Source organism: Ostrinia nubilalis, chromosome 10 (genome assembly GCF_963855985.1).
Source record: "Ostrinia nubilalis chromosome 10, ilOstNubi1.1, whole genome shotgun sequence".
In the NCBI taxonomy this organism is placed as follows: domain Eukaryota; kingdom Metazoa; phylum Arthropoda; class Insecta; order Lepidoptera; family Crambidae; genus Ostrinia; species Ostrinia nubilalis.
Window position 1 is genome coordinate 5884011 of NC_087097.1, and position 23661 is coordinate 5907671.

The window sequence follows — 23661 nt, forward strand, 5'->3', positions numbered from 1 at the left end:
TCAATAGCGCAACAGGCACTCATTTTTGTAAGAAACTAGCACTAATAATATAACACTCACACAAATCTGTCCAAAAATGTATCGCGCTTGCAACTTGGCCCACACCACTTCGTTTTGCGTAGATTCCCGTCATTTCCATTTCCTCTACTCCGCCAGTTTCTCACCGTGCGTCGCGCTGAGCGGTCGTGAATTGGAACTGCTCTAATTCGGTGTTATTATAGTAACAGTAACTAAAATTCAACATGGACATCACTATTACAAGACATTTTAGTCTGGACGAAGTAAGTGATGTAATTAAATTTTTGCAGCCTTTATTTTTTTAATAGTTTCTTTGTTTTTTATAACGTAAAAATAAATAAAAAGAAAAATACGAATAATCTTTGTTGTTGAATTTTTAACCCTTAAGTAACATGCTTATTTTTGGTTACACTTTGAACACCCTGGGGTAAAAAAAATACCCCAAACGGAAATTGAAAAATTTTAAGTCAATATTTAAAATCAATTTAATTTGTGATTTATAATGTATTAATGGACTCACTAAATTATACTATTGCTTTAAAATAACGTCTATCTAGCATAAAGAAATGTCTTAAATCAATCATAACAAAAAACAAAGAATTTTTCATTGGCAACTAATAGTCTTCACATTGGTCTTCTAGAAAAATCTTGGAAAGTTATTGTGGGAACCAAAAACTTACAATAATCGGACATTGAATAGGTGTTTTATACATATTTTAAACACAAAATTAAATAAAACGAAAATTTCTGGCTTTATAATAAAGCAAAATAAAAATAAAAAACATTTTTTTATAAAATTATGAAAAAATATTTTTTATTTATTTTATTCCGAATTATTTTTTCATAACACATCAGACACGCTGAATTATTACGTAATTATCACTTTTGAGCTCTATTTCTGTGTCGAATTTATGAACGCTGTGTTTTGAGAGGATATCTTCAAAGTTCGAAAAGTATCATGTAAATCAAGCTCTATTTATTTCAATGCATTCTCGAGACAACGTGCTACTTAATTGTCATATACATTTTTACTCATTTTGTTTCAATATTGTAAAAACCTATTAATAATATGTTAGGTGATAATAAATTAAAGCATGCGTAACTAACACCCTGGGGTACATTTCCACCCCACCTACCTGTACGAGCCAAACGGATGATTTTTTCACATCTCGCGTCTACGAGCTTAAAGCGCACACTCTGCATTGAGAATATACAAAACGACATTGCACTAGCTTCGGTAGAAAAAAAGATATGTAAATTTTTATGCGCCTGGGGTAAAAAATTACCCCACGGTGTCACTTAAGGGTTAAGCTTCATAATAGACTGAGGCTGTAATTATAATAATTCGGTCTCAGATTTATTCAGAAAATGTAAGCTATATTTTTTAAGTCGATTCAAACTACCCATTAACAGGTTTCGATATTGTTATACAATTTAATATTTCCATTCCACTACTAGTCTTTTAAAGATAATTAATTGTTAATTATTTCGGAATAGAACTATCTTTGTTGACTTTTCTTTGATCAAAACTAAAAGATAACGTTCAAAGTAAAGACAGACAATGTTTTGATGATACTGAAATTGATCCTTTCAATTATAGTTGGCCCTAAAACATCTAACCCTTATCAAATAACATAGCATTTTATGAACGGATCCGATAAATAATGCTTTTTAAATATCTTTTTTTTAAATGCTGGTCCGTAGCCGTAGACCGTATTTAGTATGTAGGTATAGCGTTTTTTTTTTCATTGAGAATATTATGTTCTCAGTGGAATACTTAGTTTGTCAATAAGAGAGACACATTATAATGATATTTTCTTATCATTTATTTTTATCGTTAGTGAAAAAAAAACTTACTTAAGTTACTCAGGATGGTAATGAAATAAAACAAAATTAAGTTTAATGAGTGTTAGAACTGCTACTTAACCTTTACTACCACATGGATGTCATCGATAACAGTTTCATACAAAAATAAGTATCTTGTTTCTTCAATTCTCAATTTCACGCTGTCGGAAGATACATTTTCTGCTTCGCGGTTTATCCTTCAATCATACTAACCCCGTTATATTTCCAATTTCTTTTGTTTCTTATTCCGTAGTTCATACTTTATCGATGGCTTACGTGTTCAATAAATAAAGTTTTACCAGATTGAAAATAAAGCCAACGTATAAGTAGACAACTGACGAGTAGCTCATCGATGTAAACACTGTATTTGTAATTGGCAGGATTTTGTGACTAAATTGTATAGCCTGAGGTTTTGTTGACTACTGTAAGTTCATAGAAAAATATAAAGACGTTTATCACGTGGGTAGGTACTATGATTTACGAGTAATAGTTTTTGTAGCAGTATTTAGTCAAAATATTTGTAATGTTTGTTGAGTTATTGCACTCTATCAAGAGTTTTAAAGTATTACTAAAACTTATATGCTTCACTTTTCTCGCTCTTGCTCGTTAGCTTTTGAGAAGGTTTCAAAGTGCTCGAACACAAGCATACTTCTGTCACTTCCGATTCATGATGACATAGTCCGTTTTAACAGCCCTTCTTTTTGTCAAATAACTTACAAGAACGCTGATACTGCCGATTTTCATTATCCCCTATCAAAAATCAAACCCTACTAGCATTTAATATCCCTACTTTCGTATCACTATAACCTATATTTACTACTAACTGTTCCCGTGACTTTGTACGCGTAAAGATAGTTTAAATATTTTTTCCCGCTTTTGCAACATTTTTCCATGATACTCTGCTCTTATTGGTTGTAGCGTGATTGAATATTGCCTAAAGCTTTCCTGAAAGAAGTAGTTTATCCAAGAAAAAAAAGTTATTTTAAAAAATATCAGTGTATCCAACCAGAAACAAACAAATTAATTAAATTTAACTTTTACAATTAGTATAGATATTATCACTGCTTTCACTCAAATTCTATGCGAGTGTTTGATTCGTAAAATCTAAATACGACCTTTTGTAATACCTCCTCGTAATAAGTCAGTAATGGAAGGAATAATTTCTTGCTCAATGATTTTCAAACCCGCTGGGGGATTTTAAATGCCATCTAATACATTACTGTAATACATAAACGGTAATAGCCGCCCGTATTACTTACATTTCATGTGATATCGGCAGTAAATTTTATACACGTGTAGGTACTGCAGACGATGCTGTGACGGCACATAAGGCTATAATTTGTAGCATCTTATGTATTTGCAATATGGTCCATTTTACTACAGAAATGTATGGTCTGATGTGACGGCTGTACATATGTTCGCTGGCCTAAATTCGGGATTTACGACTGAGGGGTTGATTTGGATCCTCTAGCTAGGATGATAGGGGCTTATGACGTCACGGGAGGAATCAGTATCGCCTTTGTAGTGTGTAATTGAATTTTATTAGCTACCTGAAATCGTACACGCGTGCGGGATTATTATAATTGGTTAAATGTTCTTTGAAACCAACCCGTAATAAAATGCGAGTTAATTACAAATTACAAACGAATGTTGCCTTAATTAACGTTTTGTTTGAGCAAAGAAATTAATTTTGTATACGATTAAATTTCACATCTAAATTACACAATTATTGTGTGCTAATGAAATCCTTAATAATGTAGGTAGGTAGGTAGCTGGACAGATAGAACACACTTTATTGTACGTACACCACATAAAACAAGAAAAGGAAAAGAAATAAATACTTATACAAAAGATAGCACGATCTCTTCCAGACAACCTAGAGGACAGTTATTTTTTTTTTATAAAAATACTGTTTTTATACAAAATCATGCGAGAAAAAGCTAATTTAGAATTATGGTAGGGACAAAATTGATATTATAACGAATCCCAATAAAAATTTTTTGATAAATTTGCAGTATAACACATTTTTCAACACAAAGATGAAATAAAGATAAAGGGAAAATTTCTGCACCAAAAATTCTAACTCCATCTTGTTTCATCTTCATCTAAATTCGTACGATCTTAAAGAGCGATTAATCCGAACGTTCCGGCGTTTATTGTGGACATTTCTGCTACAAACGTCGCCTTTGAAGTAAGCCGATGGCCTTCTCTGGAAGTATTCGCTAATCACTGATCCTCTGATGTCTTAAGACTGCTACAACTTACGGGTAATCCCCGTAATTTAATAATAAATTCCTGTAATTTGCGAAACAAAATTTTTAGTTAAATTATATTGGGGAAAAAGAGTACAAACACGTTTTCAGAAAGAAAAAGAGACAAGCACATTTTTATAAACTTGATTACAAATAAATACCTCACATACGAGTAAATACTAGACCTCAGAACAAAAAGTAGATACCATAATTCATACATACAGTGACTAGTAAAATATTGCAGACATATTAAGTGCGATGAGTTTTTTATGTAACGATGGGTATCCAAACACCAATTGAAATAGTTTATATTTTCAACCAACAACTTTATACAAAAAAATACTATGCAAAATTTTCCCAGCGAACCATCTTCATCATCCGGTCATTTAGTCTCCCCTGCAAGAGAACGATCTTCTGTAATTTATCAGAGGCACTTGGAAGATTTGGCATACCACGCTGACCAGGCGACTTGGAGAGACCTGTTCTCATATTTCTCCCATATTATCTTTCGTTCGTTCGTTTCAGCCGAAAGACGTCCACTGCTGGACAAAGGCCTCCCTCAAGGATTTCCACAAAGACCGGTCCTGCGCCGCTCGCATCCAGGCACCTCCAGTGACCTTCACCAGATCGTCGGTCCACATAGTGGGAGGCCTGCCCACGCAACGTCTTCCGGCTCGTGGTCGTCACTCAAGAACTTGCCTGAATTGTCGAATCCAACTTGGCTGGGCAGCGTTCGGGAAGCTTCGCGATATTCTCACGTCCAAAATACCGCAGTATCTCAAGACAAAAGTCTTTGACCAGTGTGTATTGCCAGTGATAGTATACGGATCCTATATTATAATCTCAGAGAATCAGGGAGGCAAAATTTTACCCCCTATTAAAATTATTTTTTTGTTTTACCCAGTCGTCAATGCGCAGTGGGGCGATAGCGGCGATGGAGGCGGAGCCTGACCTCAGCACCTTCGAGAACAAGTCGGGCTTGGCCGAGGACATGAAGTTCCTCGCGTCCATGCCCGAGCTCTGTGACGTCACCTTCCTGGTGGGGGACACCAGGGAGCCAGTGTGCGCTGTCAAGGCCGTACTGGCTGCCCGGAGCAGGTTCGTAATTTGAATTTAGACTTTTTGGATTTATACTGGCTGAAATAATTTTGCTTCATGTTTAAATTTTAAAAGTAAGTGTGGAGATGACTATCAAACCCTGAGGTTAGAAGAAGTCTGTCCCTTTCTTGATAGAAGTTAAGTAGGTACTAAGAAAGTAACATACCTGCGTAATTTGAGTTTTTGAGTACCTTTTATTCTTTTTGAAATTTGAAACTGACCTAAAAACGAGTTATCGGGTTTTTATAAGTAGGTAGTTTTAATTGAATCTTGTCAGAAGTTCTAAAAGAAGTGACTGAAGCAGTAAGAAGTAATTGGAGCATACCGTAGGATGTTATAGGCAGGTAAAGTTTTATTAACTTCGCTACTCCCAAAATGCCAGAACCGATCAAATTAGTGTGTTTAAAGGAACGGAGGTTATTTTCTTCTTCTTTGATTTAGGTTAAAGACCTTTTTTCATAATAATAATTTTTAGCACAAACATTTTTATATTTACTTAATGATGTATTATTTTATATTGTTAGTTGCAAACAAATTCCACTAGTTATTATCCAATTACTGTGGGAACTTCGTCTTGTTAGCAGAAACAACATTCCGTAACAACAGAATGCTTACTTGTCAAGGAACAAAACCTCTTAGTGAAACTTAAAAAACATACACAAGATATTGATTTCACATGGATGAAGATATGAATATCGATGAAACGGTTTTGCATGCAAATGGGCTATTATATTTTCATCAAGATCCTGCCTGATGAATCGAAGATAAGGCAAAAATCGTCTTTATTTCCGTCAAAGTTCTAATAATATTTCAGGATTCACTTCGCCCGATTGGATTTCGATATCGACGGAGTGGAGGTGAAATCAGAATAAGACATTTGGCTCTTTATAAATTGGATTTTCTGTACCACACTTTAAGCCGTGGATTTTTGATGATTGACATTTAAGCGATCTGAAATCAATTTTTAAGATTCATATCTTGAGGCTTTGAAAAAAATGATAAAAGGAATATATTTTTTATATTTTATGGTTACTCTAGCTAGGGCGTTTTCAATTTAGACGCTTCATGCTGGAAGCCTGCCGCACGTCTGCCGTGCATTTGCAAGACCGCACACTGGTAATCGTTTTAATGCCGATGCAGTTGTCATACAATTTACCGTGTGCGGTCCTGCAAACGCACGACAAACGCCCGACGCGAAACGTCTAAATTGAAAGCACCCTTACTTTGTTTCAATAATTAAGCTGTTAAAATCTGAACTTAACCCTTCACAATAAATTAATCCTAAAATGGACAAAGCAGGTAGAATTTTTTGGTCCATAAGATAAGAAAATAAAGTTGAAAATATTTAGAGAAGCCTTTTCAATCAGACGATTACAAAAACCTTGAACCGTAAAATAAAAATTGCTCTCCAGGGAATTATTTCAAGAATTCCCTTATAATGAAGGATGGACAGTCCTTTCATAGCAAGCCTTTCAACGACACACGAAGTATCCTCCAGTATCCCTTTGTAGCTGCCGCAATTATGGTCGACATTTTATGCCTTCGGGAGATAGCCCAAGCAAGAATTCCTTTATTAAGTGTCTAGGGGCGCTCAATAATGATGAACATTATTAGATGGTATCTGAGAAAATGCTTAGACAACACATTTTATCGTTTATTAAATATTCGAGAAAAGTGAAAGCAATTTTGAGGTACTTTATTAAATAAGAGGATGTTAATATTTTGTTACAAAATCGAGAGAACAGAGGATTAGTGACGGTGAAAATAAACTTAAACAATAATAATTTGAAGAAGTTGTCATGATCATTATCAGGTTATTTAGTAAAAGAGTAGGATTTGCCAGTGGTAAACATGTTATAACAGTTAATGACATTTTACAGGGTATTCCAAAAGATGCTTTACCAGGCTCCCAGCCCCCAAAGGAAGAAGGAACCGGCACCCCGAGAGAACAAACTGAGATTGTTCCTCAAACGCTCCTCCGAACCCCTCCTGAACCTGCAAAACGCCGCCCAACAGGTCAGTTAAACGTAAATTAATCCGATCATTTGAACCGTGCAAGTTTGAGGGAATGCTCAATGTTGATCCTCCTTTGTCTTGAAGACCACAGACTCATAATGAAAACCCCATACCACAATGTTGACTTTGACTTTGAGTCGACCGCACGCGCAAGCATAATATAAAGTCTAATTTAGAAGCGGTACCTACACATTTTAATTCGAAAGAAATCACTTAGGGTTTTGTTGTGTCTGAACTTCCTTGTAAAAAGGTATTTTAAAGAAATTCAACAACTTTTTTTCGATGCATTAAAATTCTGCCTAATTTGTGCCATTCCAAATTAAAATTTGTTCTGAACTTAAATTTCTTTATCAATCTGTGAATTTATAAATCCAGTTGGCTCGAGTGAATCAATTCCCCAGTACCTTTGAAAAAGTATCAAGCGATCTCGTTCTTAGTTTACGAGTTGCAAAAAAGATAGGGATAAAACAGCGGAGGAAATTGCCTCTTTTTTATTGAGTCAAGAGTTCTCTCGACGACTGCAGCATAGCAAGTATTTCCAATATCCAGCGACAATTCAAGAAAGTTTATACCTTATTCCTTTTCGAAGAGCTATTGAACGCCTACTTTGTAATACAGACGGTGATTTCTTTGGAAGTAGAGTTTGTGCTCCTTATTTTCATTCGAGAAATTTCAGGAAACGATAGAATTGCTATTGTAGAAAACTCCCAGCTTACGGAACACGAATCTAAATTGATTCAAATGTTAACAAGAAATTGTTTTACTATTTCCAATACAGAGATCAACTTTCGCGCAGCAATTGGCCCCAATTCAAGAGGTAAAAACAAAATTGACGATGTTTTAGGGAACACTCATTTTATCGGTTTTCAATATTTCAATGTTCATATTGTATATTTTACACTTTCGACACACTGTTTTGTAGATAGGTATTCAATTCGTTTTTGAAATTCATTTTACATTTGTATAGGTTTATTATGTGTCAATTTTATTGCATGTGGTATTAGCAACGTTTTACTGTGTTCTTGCTTTTGTAACACTTTTATCACAGTAAAGAGTTGAGAAGTTTTGTCTGTATGTATGTGTACAAGCAGACGGTAAGTGGTCATTTTGATGTTGTGCAATTTAAATATTTGCATTAGCACTTTATTTGTGTTATTGGTGGCAATACGTAAAGAAAGCACCATTACGCTTGTAGATAGGTCAATAGCCGTATTATCATGTTTTATGTTAACATCACAGAAGCTGTATTTCAGTGATAAAGATTTTTGTTAAGGAAGTGGATAAGATTTTATTTTTGTTTTCGTTGTTTACGGGTTCCTTTCGTAATGAATTTGACGAATATTTGATTTATATTTATGGAACAAATTGCTTGGTCAAGAAGCCGTTAAAATCAAATCTTGTTTTCTTATATCTTATAAAATAATTTTATCATGACCTACTTTTATCATGACCTACTTTTAGTGTAATTTTTATTTCTTTAAAATCATGCAAACTTTAATCGTGATGTATTTTTAAAGCGTCAATATCTCTTAAATATTGATAGTTCAAGTCCGAACATTACTATCGTCCGTTAAAAGATTAATAGTCTGCTCAGAAGCATCCCTGGTAGCCTCATTCGAGTTTGAGGTCGCAGTAATTTCCCTTTCCGATTGCCTCAAACGTCATTTCCATGCAAAAACGAGCAGTTTCATTACCGCGCTGCTCGGTGCCGTTGACATGTGTTCTATTTTTAGAATGTTTTCCACAAGGTCCTAGCTAGAGGATAGATCGTCTTTTTATAAGAACAATTTGAGTAGACGACTTTATTGTTATACTTGTTGAGTTAAACTGATTATTTTAAAAGCTTTTTTAATGTTATGGACGAAAATAGACAATTTTGTTTGACATAGGTTAAGGTATTTTGAGAACGGCATGCTTATACAAAATATTATTATTATTAATGACTATTACACTTTTAAAGTCAACAACTATGCACACTATTTTAAAATTTACTTACACTTTGAAATTTTATAAGTGACCAACATTTTTACACTTTGATTTCTTAACATTTTTACATTTTGCTTTTTTATCATTTTATTAAGAATTGTTTTTTGATAAATGTATTCTCTCCTCGTAGCCATCGTCTCAGCAGCATCAGACCCTGATTATCGAGGAGTTTGAGCCCGATGTTTTTAGGCAGCTCATCGAGTACATCCATACTGGCTGCGTCACTCTTCAACCGCGTACATTATTAGGTAAGGATCAGTAGAATACACTTGTTATCGTAAGTAATGAATCATAACTAAAACACACATAATCAGATTTGCGATGACTAGTTGGCGCCTTCGGCAATTAAGGTCTTCACACGATGTTGACTTACGACAGTAGCACTCTAGTGCAATCACTTTTTCGCATACCTCTAAGCTTTGACAGTGACCTTTAGCATAAAACAAAAAAAAATGTAAGCTGAAGCTTTAAGCGACAAAATCAACTTTCATTCTGTAAAAATATAAACATTTATTTCTAACTTATCAGATTTTGATTGACACAGAAAAATCATTATTATCTGCGTTTTCAAAAAACACAATTGTGACTAACGAAGGTCAGCCCTTCACATTCGTCGGGACGTTTGATCGTAGATAAAAAAGGGTTCTCCTTTTCAATCAACCTTTGTCATGGTATTTTTAGATTTTATTTTCACGCTGTTAAAGTATCAAAATACAAAATTACTGGCCGCTACCTAAAATAAATAAAAAAAATACGTTTTTAATTGTCTTACCTGCCAGTGACCTTTCTTTATGTCCTTTACTCCGACTAACATTCAGTTCTATTCATAAAGTTAGTTTACGAGTAGGTATAAGGCTAGGTTGCACCATCTTACTTGAACTTTGACAAACGTCAAAAATCTGTCAAACTTCATACAAAAAGGACCGGTTAAAGTTACGGTCAAAGTTAGGTGGTGCAACTCAGCCTAAGAACTGTAATATTATCACTTCCAAAAAAAACGTATTAGGACATACTGCATACTGTCAAAAGTGTGACGTTATTTGAACTCAAATGTAATTTTGTGTACATGAAAATCAATAGAACCAAAGCGGAGGGTTCGCTCGCCGATAACTTAGTTTCAGCGCGTTCCGCGTCTCTCAATATAGTTATAAATAAACATCTACTTAACGACATAATCAGTTTACCGCCGTGGGCAAATGCATCCTTAATGGAATAGCATCATACCATAATGGATCGTCTAGACATTTCCCACAAGAGTACATTATTAATGAATCGTTTTGGTGTGCTGGGTTAAGTGAGTATTCGTATTTACCATAGTGTAACTGAGCAAAATTTTTGTGTCAACTCTACTTTTCCTGCTCGTGTTTACTGAATGAAATAAAAAATGGGACGGTATTTACTTAGGCTGGGTTGCACCATCTTACTTTAACTTTGACAAACGTCAGAAATCTGTCAAACTTCGTACAAAATACAGCGGTTATCGTCATAGTTACGGTCAAAGGTAGGTGATGCAACTCAGCCTTAGAAATGTAAATTCTTTCCTGATTCTATGTACTTTCATTTTAAAAACTCCCAGTCCACCCACTCCTTAGTCCCACTAACACATTTTAAAAAGTAAGCTTGTGCAACAATATTTAATTTTATCTCTGCGAAATAAACTGCAACTAAATTGTTATATCATACTGAACAGGATATTGCGTTTATTATAAAAGGACTCTTTTGAAGAGAGGCAACGCATTGTTAACTATTCTGGTGCCATACAACCTGTTCTGAAAATAACTTTCTTTTGATTTCATATGAATTCAATTTCTTTGTCATTTTTTATATTGTCGTTATTATCTTACTTATCTTACTAATATTATAAAGCTGAAGAATTTGTTTGTTAATCGCTAATCTCAGGAACTACTGGTCCGATTTGAAAAAATATATTGTATTTTTGTGTTGGATAGCCCATTTATCGAGAAAGGTTTTGGGCTATATAACATTACCCAACAGCCAATAGGGGCGGAGCAGTAAAGAAAAATGTTACGAAAACGGTTTTTTTTTTCAAACTACCTACATAATATTTTTACGAAATCGTGGGAACAGCTAGTAACTTTATGAATTAAGTAGGTAGATAAATTATTTAGGAACTTTCTTCTTAATAATTATCTTCTTTCGTGTGGGCTGTAACAACCGAGGTTCTGATCATGTCTTGAGGAGTTGTGGGCGGCTAATTAAAATAATATTCTTAATAATATTTTGAAGTTCGCTGTAGTTACCGTAATTTACTGATCCCACGCGCTAAAGTCAAACATGATACTAGTTAAGGATTTCAAAGATAACTTTTTAATAATCTTTGGATCTTTTGGGATGAGAAAAGTTCCGTATCGACTAAAAACCGACACAAAATATAATAATACTAACTTTTCCCGCGGTTTCACTTCTGTGGATTTCGGTCTGACACATAAATACCTACTTAATTGCGCGCGTATCCTCCTTTTCAAACCCGGGATAAAAACTATTCTATGTTTTCCCCTAGGCACCAAACTAGCTCCAAAATTTCAAATTAATCCGTTCATTGGTTTAAGCGGTAGAAGGTAACAGAAGGACAGACATTACTGAGCTACTTTCGCGTTTAAACCAATATAAACAGCGAGAGCTGTAGATACCTACCGTTAAAAGATGACATAATATTTTAATGCCTAAAGGGTATTTAATTTTCCACATGGCTGTCCCTTAATGTGTTAACGAGTCGTTTAGATGTGTAACGTATCTGTAATTCATATGATTTGCTTTTCCACCTTCAGGAGTTTTCCCAGAAATTTTACACCGCTGAGAGATTCCATTAATTCAGTACATTTAATTTGTAAATGTGCCTTCTCAATTTCTGAGTAAGTAAAAATATTGTAATTTATTTTCATCTTCATAGACATTATTATGTACCTTTTCTCCCAAAAATATTTTTTTATCCATATCGAGGAAGTTCTTGGCCTGCATCTCACCCGATAGTAGGTACAAAAGTGGCCAAAGAAAGAAGCGATTTTCACTCGGAATCCTCAACCACAGAGGAACAGCTGGCATGAGATCTTACCTCCAAGTGCTGAAACACAGCAATGCTGTTAACATTGTTAATAAAGCAGCAGACTTAGGTAAGATGGTGGTAGCTATCAGGCGGACTTACAACTAGTCCTACCAAATTGAACAGAAAAATCTGCCCAGGACGTTTGTATTATGCCCGTTTTCACCATCTAAGCCTATTTTTAAGTGACCCCTTTGAAAACAATATTCCTGTTATGTGTTACCTAGGGGTCATTTAAATGTTAGGAATTGATGGTGAAAATGGGCATTATTCATTCATTCTATTTTTAAGTCTGGAATATTTTCCTTACATTCTTAATGAGTGTAAAAGTGCTTTTTTTAAGCCTATTTACAGAAATAAATGAGTTTTATGAGAAGAATTTACACGTGTTTATTCGCTATACGAGCGGTAGAGACTTCCTCAAAACTATTTCACGTAGAGACCTCTATTTGCTATTATTGTTGACTTAGGCTAAAAATACTTTCAGCTTACGAATGCCTGAACGAGAAACGTGGGCTGACAACCTTTTACTTGACCTTAGAGTAAATGTTGCGTAAGATAGAAATGATACTTGAGTAGTTTCTTGAGTGGGTTGAGAACTAGACGTGGTCCAGAATCAATAAATAACTTGGAGTCACAAAAAAAATTCGGGAAGATAAATATTTTATTAGGTACACTGTATTTGATAAAACTGGCAGATCAATAATAATGATTCAATTATTCAGGTTGAAATTACCAGGTATTAAAGGGGCTTTGCGTAATAAGCTTTTTGTGTTGATTCTAGTTATTATTTTTCAAAATAAATGACCTACCTACTTCAAAACATAACCTTCAGACAAGAGAGCTCGCTCTTTTTAATACGCGGTCTTTTTAACACTGCATCTTATGTTTTTATAACTTTAGATGCTATTTTGCTACGAAACTTCGTATCCAGGGTACTGTCCCTGTACTCGTGTGTACATAGTTTCTTCCAAAATGATTTTCCTCAAGTGTGAAAGTCGTGCGATACCATCAAATATATTTTTCTTCATACCTCAGTGCTGGTTTAAGCTAAGCGTCCACATGTCGGTATCGTACGCATCGGACGTATCGCACGCAACGTATCGTAGTATTATTTATACGGAAACTCATATAAGTGCGTCCACCTGTCCGCATCGTACGCATCGCACATCCGATACGATGTGTTTCGTACGATGCGTCCGTTGCGTATGATACCGACAAGTGGACGCTTAGCTTTAATTTCCTTGCGTCTATTTTCCGTGATAATTCGATAATGTTGAGTGTCGGATTGTATGTGTCAATTCCGAGATTAATAGCATGTCTTTATACAGAGTAAATACAAAATACTCTTATGCACCGCTAACGTACGTAGGTCAAAGAGCTTTCGACTCTACGTTATCAAACAAGCCTTTGACATTTCAAAGCGAAGGATCAAATGCTTCAAATAAAAGTAAAACCACAGAATAATAATAAGTACTACGTACAGAAGTTTTACTTCGTGAAGGTATTTAAAAAAATGTATGCTCAATGTCATTAACAATATGGTGTAATTTAGCCTGTCTCAAGAGTCAAGCTCCATTTTGTTGACAAACGTCAGTGATCGGCACTGCGCCGAAGCTATAGGGCTGACTTCGGTAAAATGATGTGACGTGAGGTGCCAAACTGCGGAAAATGGCGAAGGAAATACATGATTTAGCATGAATTATCATGAATAATATTAACTACTTATTTACCTCTCAGTGTCGTGAGGCAACTTAAAAAAGTACATTCTGTGTTTTTATTATTATTTAGACAGTTAAATACTGCACAGCATTTTCTTTATTTTCTTCCATCATACACAAGAATACGCGTGCGTGAGTCAATGTTCGCTCGTATGTGAGGCCTTGTCGAATAGTATCCTGTAGGTGGGCCATCGTGCGTGTTTTGTTTTCGATGTAAACTCGCGGAGATGAACAGGCCTGGTAAAACATTTGCTTTTAGAATATTAAGTCAAACAACTGTTTCTTTAGCTTTTATTCAAACTTACGTCTTCACTCTGAAACAAGTGATTACTGTATCTCGAACATTCTAAAGTTCTGAGAGTTCGAAACTTCACTAATTAACGAACAATCTAGTTCATTTTGTGAGTTATGGAGAAAAATTCATAACATACTGCTTACAAAGTATTGTAAAAGGAATGTTCTCGATTTTCTTAATAAGGGGAACGAGGAAGTTTTGCCAAGAATTCCTTTGTATCTATTCGGTATTCAGCTTTAAAGGAAAATCAGCAAGCGAGCTTTTCTATGGAAGCTTTGCAGTTGTATTCAGCTATGAACAGATATTTATTTGTGAACAAATTACTTTGAACCTGGTATACATTAAATTGGGATACGGTTTAAGAAAATATTGGTAAAGTCAAACATAGCATTAATATTTTACAAGATTTATTTAGCTAACATATTTCATACAGAGAAAATGGACAGTTTATCTGTGTTTGAGGATTCCAGGTGAAGCTCACTTTTAGGCCCAAACATCTTTTTCCCAGGTGAGGTGCAGTCCAAATGCGTTGAAGTTAAAAAAAATATAGAAAGATATGAATAGATCTGAGGGCTTATTGTGAGTTTACATCAACGTCCTCACTAGTGAGCGCGTTAAAAAAACATATTAATTAATATTGTAGTTCTTAAAAGTTTCTGCTAGGGGCGCTGTAAAATCCGTCATATATTTTTATTGGCATTTTTACGCGCTCACTAGTGATGTAAACTCACATTAAGCCCTCTGATATTCAGAAAGCAAATATATGTAAATCTTAGTAAGCAATTAGATACCAGTGTCATGGCTCATGAAATCTGACATCAAAGATCATGAGACATTTTCATGGTTTTGTTTTTACAGTTGAATAAAATAAATAACATGGCGTCGCTTAATATTATAAAGCTTGCACTAAAACGGAGATTATTCTCAATCAATTTCACTGTTGACATAATAAAGTTATTAAATAGATAAACGCTTTTATCAACGAATAAGCGCTGATAAAATTCGCACAAGTACCCAATAAAAGCAAACTGATTTCGATTGATAGCGAAATACAAGGTTACACGTAGTTTTGTTTTTCTTCTCGGAGAACTTTGTAACACGATCTGATTGGCGCCATTGGTGCTTATTTAAGGGTCCTTTCACAAGGAAATTGTGCCAAATAGCATGCCCCCTTAAAGAAATATGTCAATATTAACACTTTTATACCTATTATACTGATTCTTGGCCATTGCAAAAGTGAAAGGAAAGAAATTATTATTGACCATTTTTCAAAAAATCTATAAACATTCTTCTAAGCATTATAAATGTATACCTATTTATATTGATCATGATGAGCTTTACATAAATCACGGTTGCTCATTATCTCAATTTCGGATCAGTAAATGAACGAAATAAATGTTATTTTTATACATTCCTGAATATTGTTTTTGAAGCATTAATTTAAATGAAAGTAATGGATTCAGAATTAATAACACACACAATATTCGATTATCTTTTATTATAGTTTAGGTACATAATTGTTCGAAAAAGATAAAATTTTCTTCGGTGAAATTGAAATTAAATCTAGGTACGGATTGTTAAAAGCTCTCTGTTTTCCATTAAAATATAAACAAAGATGGTGTTCGTTACAAAAACATTTTCCAATTAAAAATCTCAGTTACACTGGTTTTACCAAAATATACTATGAAATAACGTTTCATTGCTCGGGGAACGATATTGTGAGGTTTGAGGCTATTAAATTATTTTGAATATAATTTTGTTCATTTTCATTTTCGCGATCATTGAAAAAAATATGCAAATGGTATGGCTAATGGCTATAAGGTGCTGAGTAATGAACGAACCTTGTTACAGCTATGCTGCAAAAAAGTAAAGGAATAATTAGAATCGTTAACACTCGAGGCGAGTCGATGGTTCAGCAATATCGATTAATGGTTTTCTTTACTTAGCAGATTGATTAAAAATGCAGTATAATAGCTAATATAGACTAAATTATAAAGCTACATTCTTTAGAAATATTTGCTAAGAGTGTTGTTTGTGTGAACACAGATTACTAATAAGTTACATAATTATGCATGTCCAATAATGAGACAAGGCTTAAAAAGTTTTTATTTAGGTGATAAAAAGTGTAAAAGTTTCTGTGACAAACCGGACTTTACTCAGGCGAAGCCGAGGGAGAATCTAGTACTTACTCGTATCTCGGTACAGTCGATGTGGTGTCAAATCGCACTTGTCACAACTACTACCACAGTGTTTAGCTGATGCTGATTGTGTCTGTATAAAGTATATGAGTTATATTCTGCGTCATTCCTACCTCATAGTTCAAAATGTTTTTAAAAACCTAAAATTTTCCTAAACTCACCCATTGAAATTCCAGGAGTAATGAACGCAGCAGACTACTACGGGCTGGATGAGCTGCGGCGCGCGTGCGCTGGCTTCGTGCAGTGCTGCATCACAGTGGATACCGTCTGTGCGCTGCTGGCCTCAGCCGAGCGGTACATACAGTACAAGTGCACCAAGTCTCTGGTGCAGAAGGTAAGAAAAGAAGTAGTGCGCAGGCTTTGTACAGTGCTGCATCCCCGTGGATACCGTCTGCGCGCTGCTGGCCTCAGCCGAGCGGTACATACAGTACAAGTGCACCAAGTCTCTGGTGCAGAAGGTAAGAAAAGAAGTAGTGCGCAGGCTTCGTACAGTGCTGCATCACCGTGGATACCGTCTGCGCGCTGCTGGCCTCAGCCGAGCGGTACATACAGTACAAGTGCACCAAGTCTCTGGTGCAGAAGGTAAGAAAAGAAGTAGTGCGCGGGCTCCGTACAGTGTTGCATTACCGTGGATACCGTTAGAGCGCTGTTGGCTTCAGCCGAGCTGTACATACAGTACAAGTGCACCAAGTCTCTGGTGCAGAAGGTACGTAATTATACCATGTTTATGGAAGTACATTATTTCATTTCGTAACTGTGGATTTGATTATTTCTCTCAAAACAGTTCAAGATCCTAAAGACGCAGTTGTGCACTATAACTGCGTCAGATCTACAATTTTTGGATATTTGTCAGTTTTCTTAGATAGAACTGAGCAAGACCATGCCATAAAGAGTAAACTGTCAGCCCATTTAAGCCATGTCAGATGTCTTATCTGATTTTAGACTAAGAACTCGCATAGCTGACGCACTTTTCTATGGTTGTGTGCAGGCTGCAAAACTAGGCAAACGCTAAGGAAAACTGCACTTGGTCAGCACTTAGAATTAAAAAACTAAGAGGTCATGATAGAAGAACCTTAGATACATAGGGTTATACAGTCCAGTTCTCCATTCACAACACGTCAAAGTAATAGTTGGTTTTTTGTCTATTTATTCTTATTTACCATTTTATTGTCTTACAGGTACTAGAGTTCGTGGATGAGCATGGCAACGAAGTCCTGAACCTCGGATCGTTCACGTTGCTGCCGCAGCACGTCGTGAGGCTAATTCTAGCTCGGGATGAGCTGCGAGCTGACGAGTTCACTAAATTCCAGGTATGTTATATCTTATACGAGTAATGACTTACTCCTAAACTAAGCATGGATTTATGTAGGAACGGAGGCCAGCACATAAACTATTTCGTTGCAAAATTTATCTAATGTCCAATGTGTACTATGGTGACTAGAAAACATACTTCAAGTTTAAAACTTTAAAAATAACACAAAAGTGACTAAATGAATCCTAAGTTCTTCTAACTAATGTAATTTCAGTATTTTATGAAAGTTAATTTCAATTGGTTCAGTAAACCTGAAGCTAACTTACAATTTCTGAAAGTTTCTTAAGAAAGTAATTTATCTAATGAATAGCAGGCAATGTGCTAAAGAGGATAAAAACTATGTCATGAGTTGTGATATGAAAAAAAAGAGTATCATCAATATACACTCTCACGAATATTTAATTAGCTAACAAATCTTTAAATTCCAGGCCGCCCTGATGTGGAGCAAGAAGTATTGCGACACCAACCAAAACATGTCGCTTAAGGACGTCATTGGGAATTTCCTGGAATACATCCAGTTCCACAAGATTCCAGCCAATGTCCTGATGAGGGAGGTCCACCCACTGGGCTTGGTGCCGTACTCCATCATCATGAACGCTTTGGCTTACCAGGTGCGTTCATCATGTAGTTTGGAAACTATTGTTTCTTCTTTAGTGAGCAATTAACTAATTTGAAAATGTTAAGATGATGAAGAACATTTTGCCATGTTCTATGATGCTTATTGGTCATAAAGTCTAATGGTTATGACTTCAATAGCTTCAACCTACGCGATAGAAAATGCTTCAAGTTTTGAAATTGCTGCATAGATGGCCTTTTGTAGACCTCTTCGTCGTATCAGTCTTTCCTTTTCTTTTATGTATAAAATACTTTAGAACTGATAAATTACTGTTTTTATTCCAAAAGCGTATTCTATTGTAGGCATCACAAGACGAACCGATGACTAAACAAATTGCATAAACGAGTATTGATGCAATCTGTTGAGTAGGAGGACACTGAACGGAGTGCTGAAAACGCTGTTGTTGCAGGCAGACCCGGCCAGCGTAGACCCTGGCAAGCTCTCTCCAGCTCGGGTGCGCCGCGCCGGTCGCTCCATGTCCGTTCAGTCTTCGCTCGACCCCTACGGGTCCAACACTACTCTCTCCTCCACCGGCTCGAGCGATGTTCCGTCGTCAGACTCTCGGCACAACTAACGCGAGGGGAACCCCCCTTCCCGTCCCGCACCCGAACCCGTCCCTGGACCCTCCACCGCCCCCGTCGCCCCCCTTCCCACCTCCGACAAACCCCCCGAGAAACTCGGGCTCTTCTCCTCCATAAAACGTGCCGCCAGCAAAAAGTTCGGCGACCGGCGCTCCCCCACGCCGAAAACGAGAGAGCCCCGATCCAAATCGGACTCTATAAAGCACGCGGCTCTGACCAGGCAGGTCTCCGAAACAGTGGCAGCTTCGGGAGACGCCACCTTCGAGCGGTGCAGACCTAGAAAGCGGGACAGCGAGACTGAGTTTCCCGTGCGCAAATCCACGTCGGAAATTTCAGAGAGTTTCCCGTTTGTGAAACGCGCTTTAGCAGAGATAGAGAACGGACTGAATTATTTTAGAAGATCGATAACGTCTGACGCGACCGAGCCGCCGAAGCCGCCGCCGGTGAGGACCGAGCCGCTGGTGGTCGTGGCCGCTGCGGAAGATGACACGCCGGTGTCGCCGCCGCCCCCGATGGGACTGAAAGAGCGCCGTGGTTCTCGCGGGTCTCCTTGTGCTAATTTGCCGCCATTGATGCTGCCGCCTGCAGACCTCCGGACTCCTGAGCATTCGCCGAGCCGACTGTCGCCTAATCGTCTATCGCCGCAGCCGAAGGAGCCCTTGTCAGCTCCGATCATTCGCGGAAATCCTCCGAGGCGATCGCGAACTCGATCGGAGATGCCTCCAGAAGCTCCGCCGCGGTCTCCCCAGGCCCCTCGTCCAGCGTCTGTTTCTCCGAAGCACACTTTCGCTTTCAAGATAGTGTTGAAGAAGGTGGAGAGCACGCCTAACACCTCGTTCGACCGCCCCGACCAATGAGAGTACCTACTCTAAGCGCGGCCGTTGTCACACGGTGGGGTACTCGAGTTTAAACGCGCTTTTCTCCGTTTAGAAAAAGCTAGCATAGATTAGTTAGCTATTAACAAATGATGGTCTGCTGGGGAGAGTCGTTCTAAAACGCTTTGATTCTTCGTATTCTTATGAAACAGGGGCTGGTCCTCTGCTTGGTGTGTCGACACAGATTGGTATAAGGATAAAGTATTTTAGCTAAGATGAAAATTGTGTATATTCGAGAGTTTGTTACATGACAACTATGCTATGACAAGTAAATGTTCATAAAATGTTCGCCCTTTTCAAATATTGATAATATGAATTTATATTTTGTGATGTTGTTTCAATGTGAACATAAAGTGGAATGTAATAGGGTTTAATGCGATTTCAATATTCTTATCTATAACTTTACATAGTACTCTTTCTTAGATAGGTCCCAACTGTAACGTGCCTGTAAAATATGAATGTTTATTCCAAAACTGTTGTTGTTGCGTCTACGTAAGTACCACAATTCGATGTACATACACTTCTGTGTACTTTTTTATGATCACTATCCAAACTGACGGTTTATCAACGTATTTTCGATGTTATACAAAATTGTCTGATGTAAAAAATATTTTTGTATTGGTGTTAGGCCAGTAGAATTAAACACAAAAATTTATTAAATCGGAAATAATTCCTACAAAAGATTTTTTTGCTTTAATGGCTTCATTGGTTGCCCATTAAGACTCTCCTAAGTTTTCGACTTCGACGGAGTTGTGCTTAAGTGGTGGGGGCCCCCGAAAGGGGCGTTTTTTCGGTTTTCCGGTTATACCGTGTAAAGGACTTACCCTATCGAAAAGTGGTCTTCATGACGGTTAAAGGGCACTTAATCCTGCATTGAATAAGACCAAATTCATATGTTTTGGACAAACCGTTCTCGCGCTAAAGTTCCGCAAAGTAGAAAATATACGTATAATTAATGACCCTCTCCACGTCCAATGGCTTGTTACCCACATGCTTCCAAGCCTTGTAAAGGGTCGCCTTAACCAGTGTAACCCTAACAAGGCTCACGAGTTTGATTCGCTTATCCTTGTTCGTCCCAGCCGTTCCTTAACTGCGGTTGCTGCACCTCTTCCTGGCACTCTCCTGAACGACTCTGTGTTACCTAATGTGGCTGCCCCTCTTCCTTGTACCCTCCTGTACGATTTCATTGCTTAGCCATATGCCTGGTCCAAGGTTCGACGCCACAAAATCAACTTCGTACGAGTGAAAATAGTTTAAATACTATTTCCCGTGCTTGCAACATTTTTCTTTACTGCTTCGCCTCTATTAGTCGTAGAGTGATTGTATATATCCTATAGCCTTCCTCAATGTATGAGCTATTCAACACAAAAATAATGATTTCAATCAAACTAGTAATTCTTAAGATTAGCGCGTTCAAACAAACAAACAAAAAACTCTTCAGCGTTTTAATATGAACTTGTTGTTGTTGATTTTTGGCGTCGAACCTTAGACCAGGCATACGGCTAGGCAACGTAGTCATGCAGGAGGATACAAGGAAGAGGGGCAGCCACAGTAGGTAACACAGAGTCGTTCAGGTGAGTGCCAGGAAGAGGTGCAGCAACCGCAGTTAAGGAACGGCTGGGACGAACAAGGATAAGCGAATCAAACTCGTGAGCCTTGTTAGGGTTACACTGGTTAAGGCGACCCTTTACAAGGCTTGGAAGCATGTGGGTAACAAGCCATTGGACGTGGAGAGGGTCATTAATTATACGTATATTTTCTACTTTGCCGAACTTTAGCGCGAGAACGGTTTGTCCAAAACATATGAATTTGGTCTTATTCAATGCAGGATTAAGTGCCCTTTAACCGTCATGAAGACCACTTTTCGATAGGGTAAGTCCTTTACGCGGTATAAACGGAAAACCGAAAAAACGCTTCTTTCGGGGGCCCCCACCACTTTAAGCACAACTCCGTCGAAGTCGAAAACTTAGGAGAGTCTTAATGGGCAACCAATGAAGCCATTAAAGCAAAAAAATCTTTTGTAGGAATTATTTCCGATTTAAAAGCTAATTCTACTGGACTATGTATAATATTGAAAAATTGTGTAATCAAACTTAGACAGCAGTTCTTATAAATTTTGTAAAATTTGATGTCTTATTGATAAAAATAAGTAATTTGTAATTCTAAAACGTTTTCAATAATTTATTTTCTTCTAATTAATTTCCTCGTTGCTATAAAATTTTTTCTATCACTTGGGTAAACCTGGACTTAAATCTAATGTTTTTATACTATTGTATCTGTTTTGTTCGAATCCATGTTTTATTATTTGAGTATGGGCTTGAAAATGAAGATTTAAAACTTGTTACAGCTCACAGAATATTTCTATGTTCTGTGTTACATTACAGCTTAAAGCAACATAATATTGTGCATCTCTATAACCTAATAATAGTCTTTGGATCTTAGTTTATAAGAAAACCTTATTTTTTTCAACCGACTTCAAAAAAGGAGGAGGTTCTCAATTCGACCCGTATGTTTTTTTTTTTTCTATGTTTGTTACGCGATAACTCCGCCAATTACGAACCGATTTGAACAAATCTTTTTTCGGCGTATAGGTAATACCTCAAGGGTGGTCCCATTTAAATTTAATAATAGAAAAAACAACCCCCAAGGGTGAAAAATTGGGGATGAACTTTTTTATACGCAATATCTCCGCCGATTATAAATCAATTTGAACGATTATTTTTTTGTTGAATAGGTATTATCAAAAGGGTGGTTTCATGCGAATGTGAAGAAAATATTTCACCCCCAAGGGTGGAAAATTGGGGATGAACTTTTTTATACGCAATATTTTTAATTTTTAGTTTTTTTTTGTGTTCACGCATTTGAAGTCGGTTTTTTTTTTTTTTTAAAGTTAATTATTTAATGACACGAAGACATTATTTTTCTATTTTGTTTAGTCGAAATGTATTTTGTTTATTATTGAGTATATTTTATTATTGTTAATTAATTAATTATTTTAGTTCAATTTTTATAGTCTTAGTGACTTTATTTGGACATAATTGTGTGCTTTCTGTTTCACTGTATGTTGCATGCCAATTGTCGTTGGTTAGATGTGTGAAACGGACATTCATTTTTTATCCACTATTTTGTACCACATTTACCGCAATAAAGAAATTCTATTCTATTCTATTCTAAAAAAAAACTTTGAATTAACTTCTGATAGAAACCTGACAATGCAAATATCGTGCTCTCATACTACCTAATTGCTTCTAGCGAGCAAACTTGCATTTATGGCATTATTTATGTTGTAAATGCAGGAGCATAATAATAAAGCTTAAATGCACCTTATATTTCCGTAACTGCTGTCCAAGTTGTGTGAATTTTAACCTACCCGCCCACAATAACTGTTGTTTCGTGGAGTGACAAATGAGTGTGATTATGTGTTACCTATTATACAATACAGTGTTTTAATACCTTATTTATTGTAATTAATTATTATGGTCTTCGATATAGAGCCGGCGTGTCTGCAACATGACGTGAGCGTCTTTAAACTCTACACATTTTAAAAAATACTTATGCAATTAACTACGTTTTATCGGTCAAAAAATACTAGTGACTTGGTTTGTACACTAATGCCCGTATTCACAAACATTACTATGAGGTCTCACAGTGCGCGTGGACGCACAGAGTGACACACGAACCAATCACAGAGCTCTATTCTACGCTGTGCATTCGATTTGCTGCTTCACTTATGCAAGCATCGTTTGTAAAACCTTTGCAGGGCATACAGCTCAATCACATTTACTCA

The 23661-nt window shown here is 36.5% G+C and overlaps 1 protein-coding gene across 1 annotated transcript; it reads left to right on the top strand.

The window, feature by feature from the left end:
* The first annotated feature begins 201 nt into the window (after nt 1–201).
* LOC135075538 (serine-enriched protein) lies at nt 202–19078 on the top strand. Its single transcript, XM_063969962.1, has 9 exons — nt 202–281; nt 5020–5213; nt 7094–7229; nt 8008–8046; nt 9346–9463; nt 16667–16824; nt 17669–17800; nt 18231–18413; nt 18828–19078. The coding sequence occupies exons 1-9, from the start codon at nt 243–245 to the stop codon at nt 18990–18992; spliced, it is 1164 nt and encodes a 387-aa protein (XP_063826032.1). The 5' UTR covers nt 202–242; the 3' UTR covers nt 18993–19078.
* Nucleotides 19079–23661: the final 4583 nt, after the last annotated feature.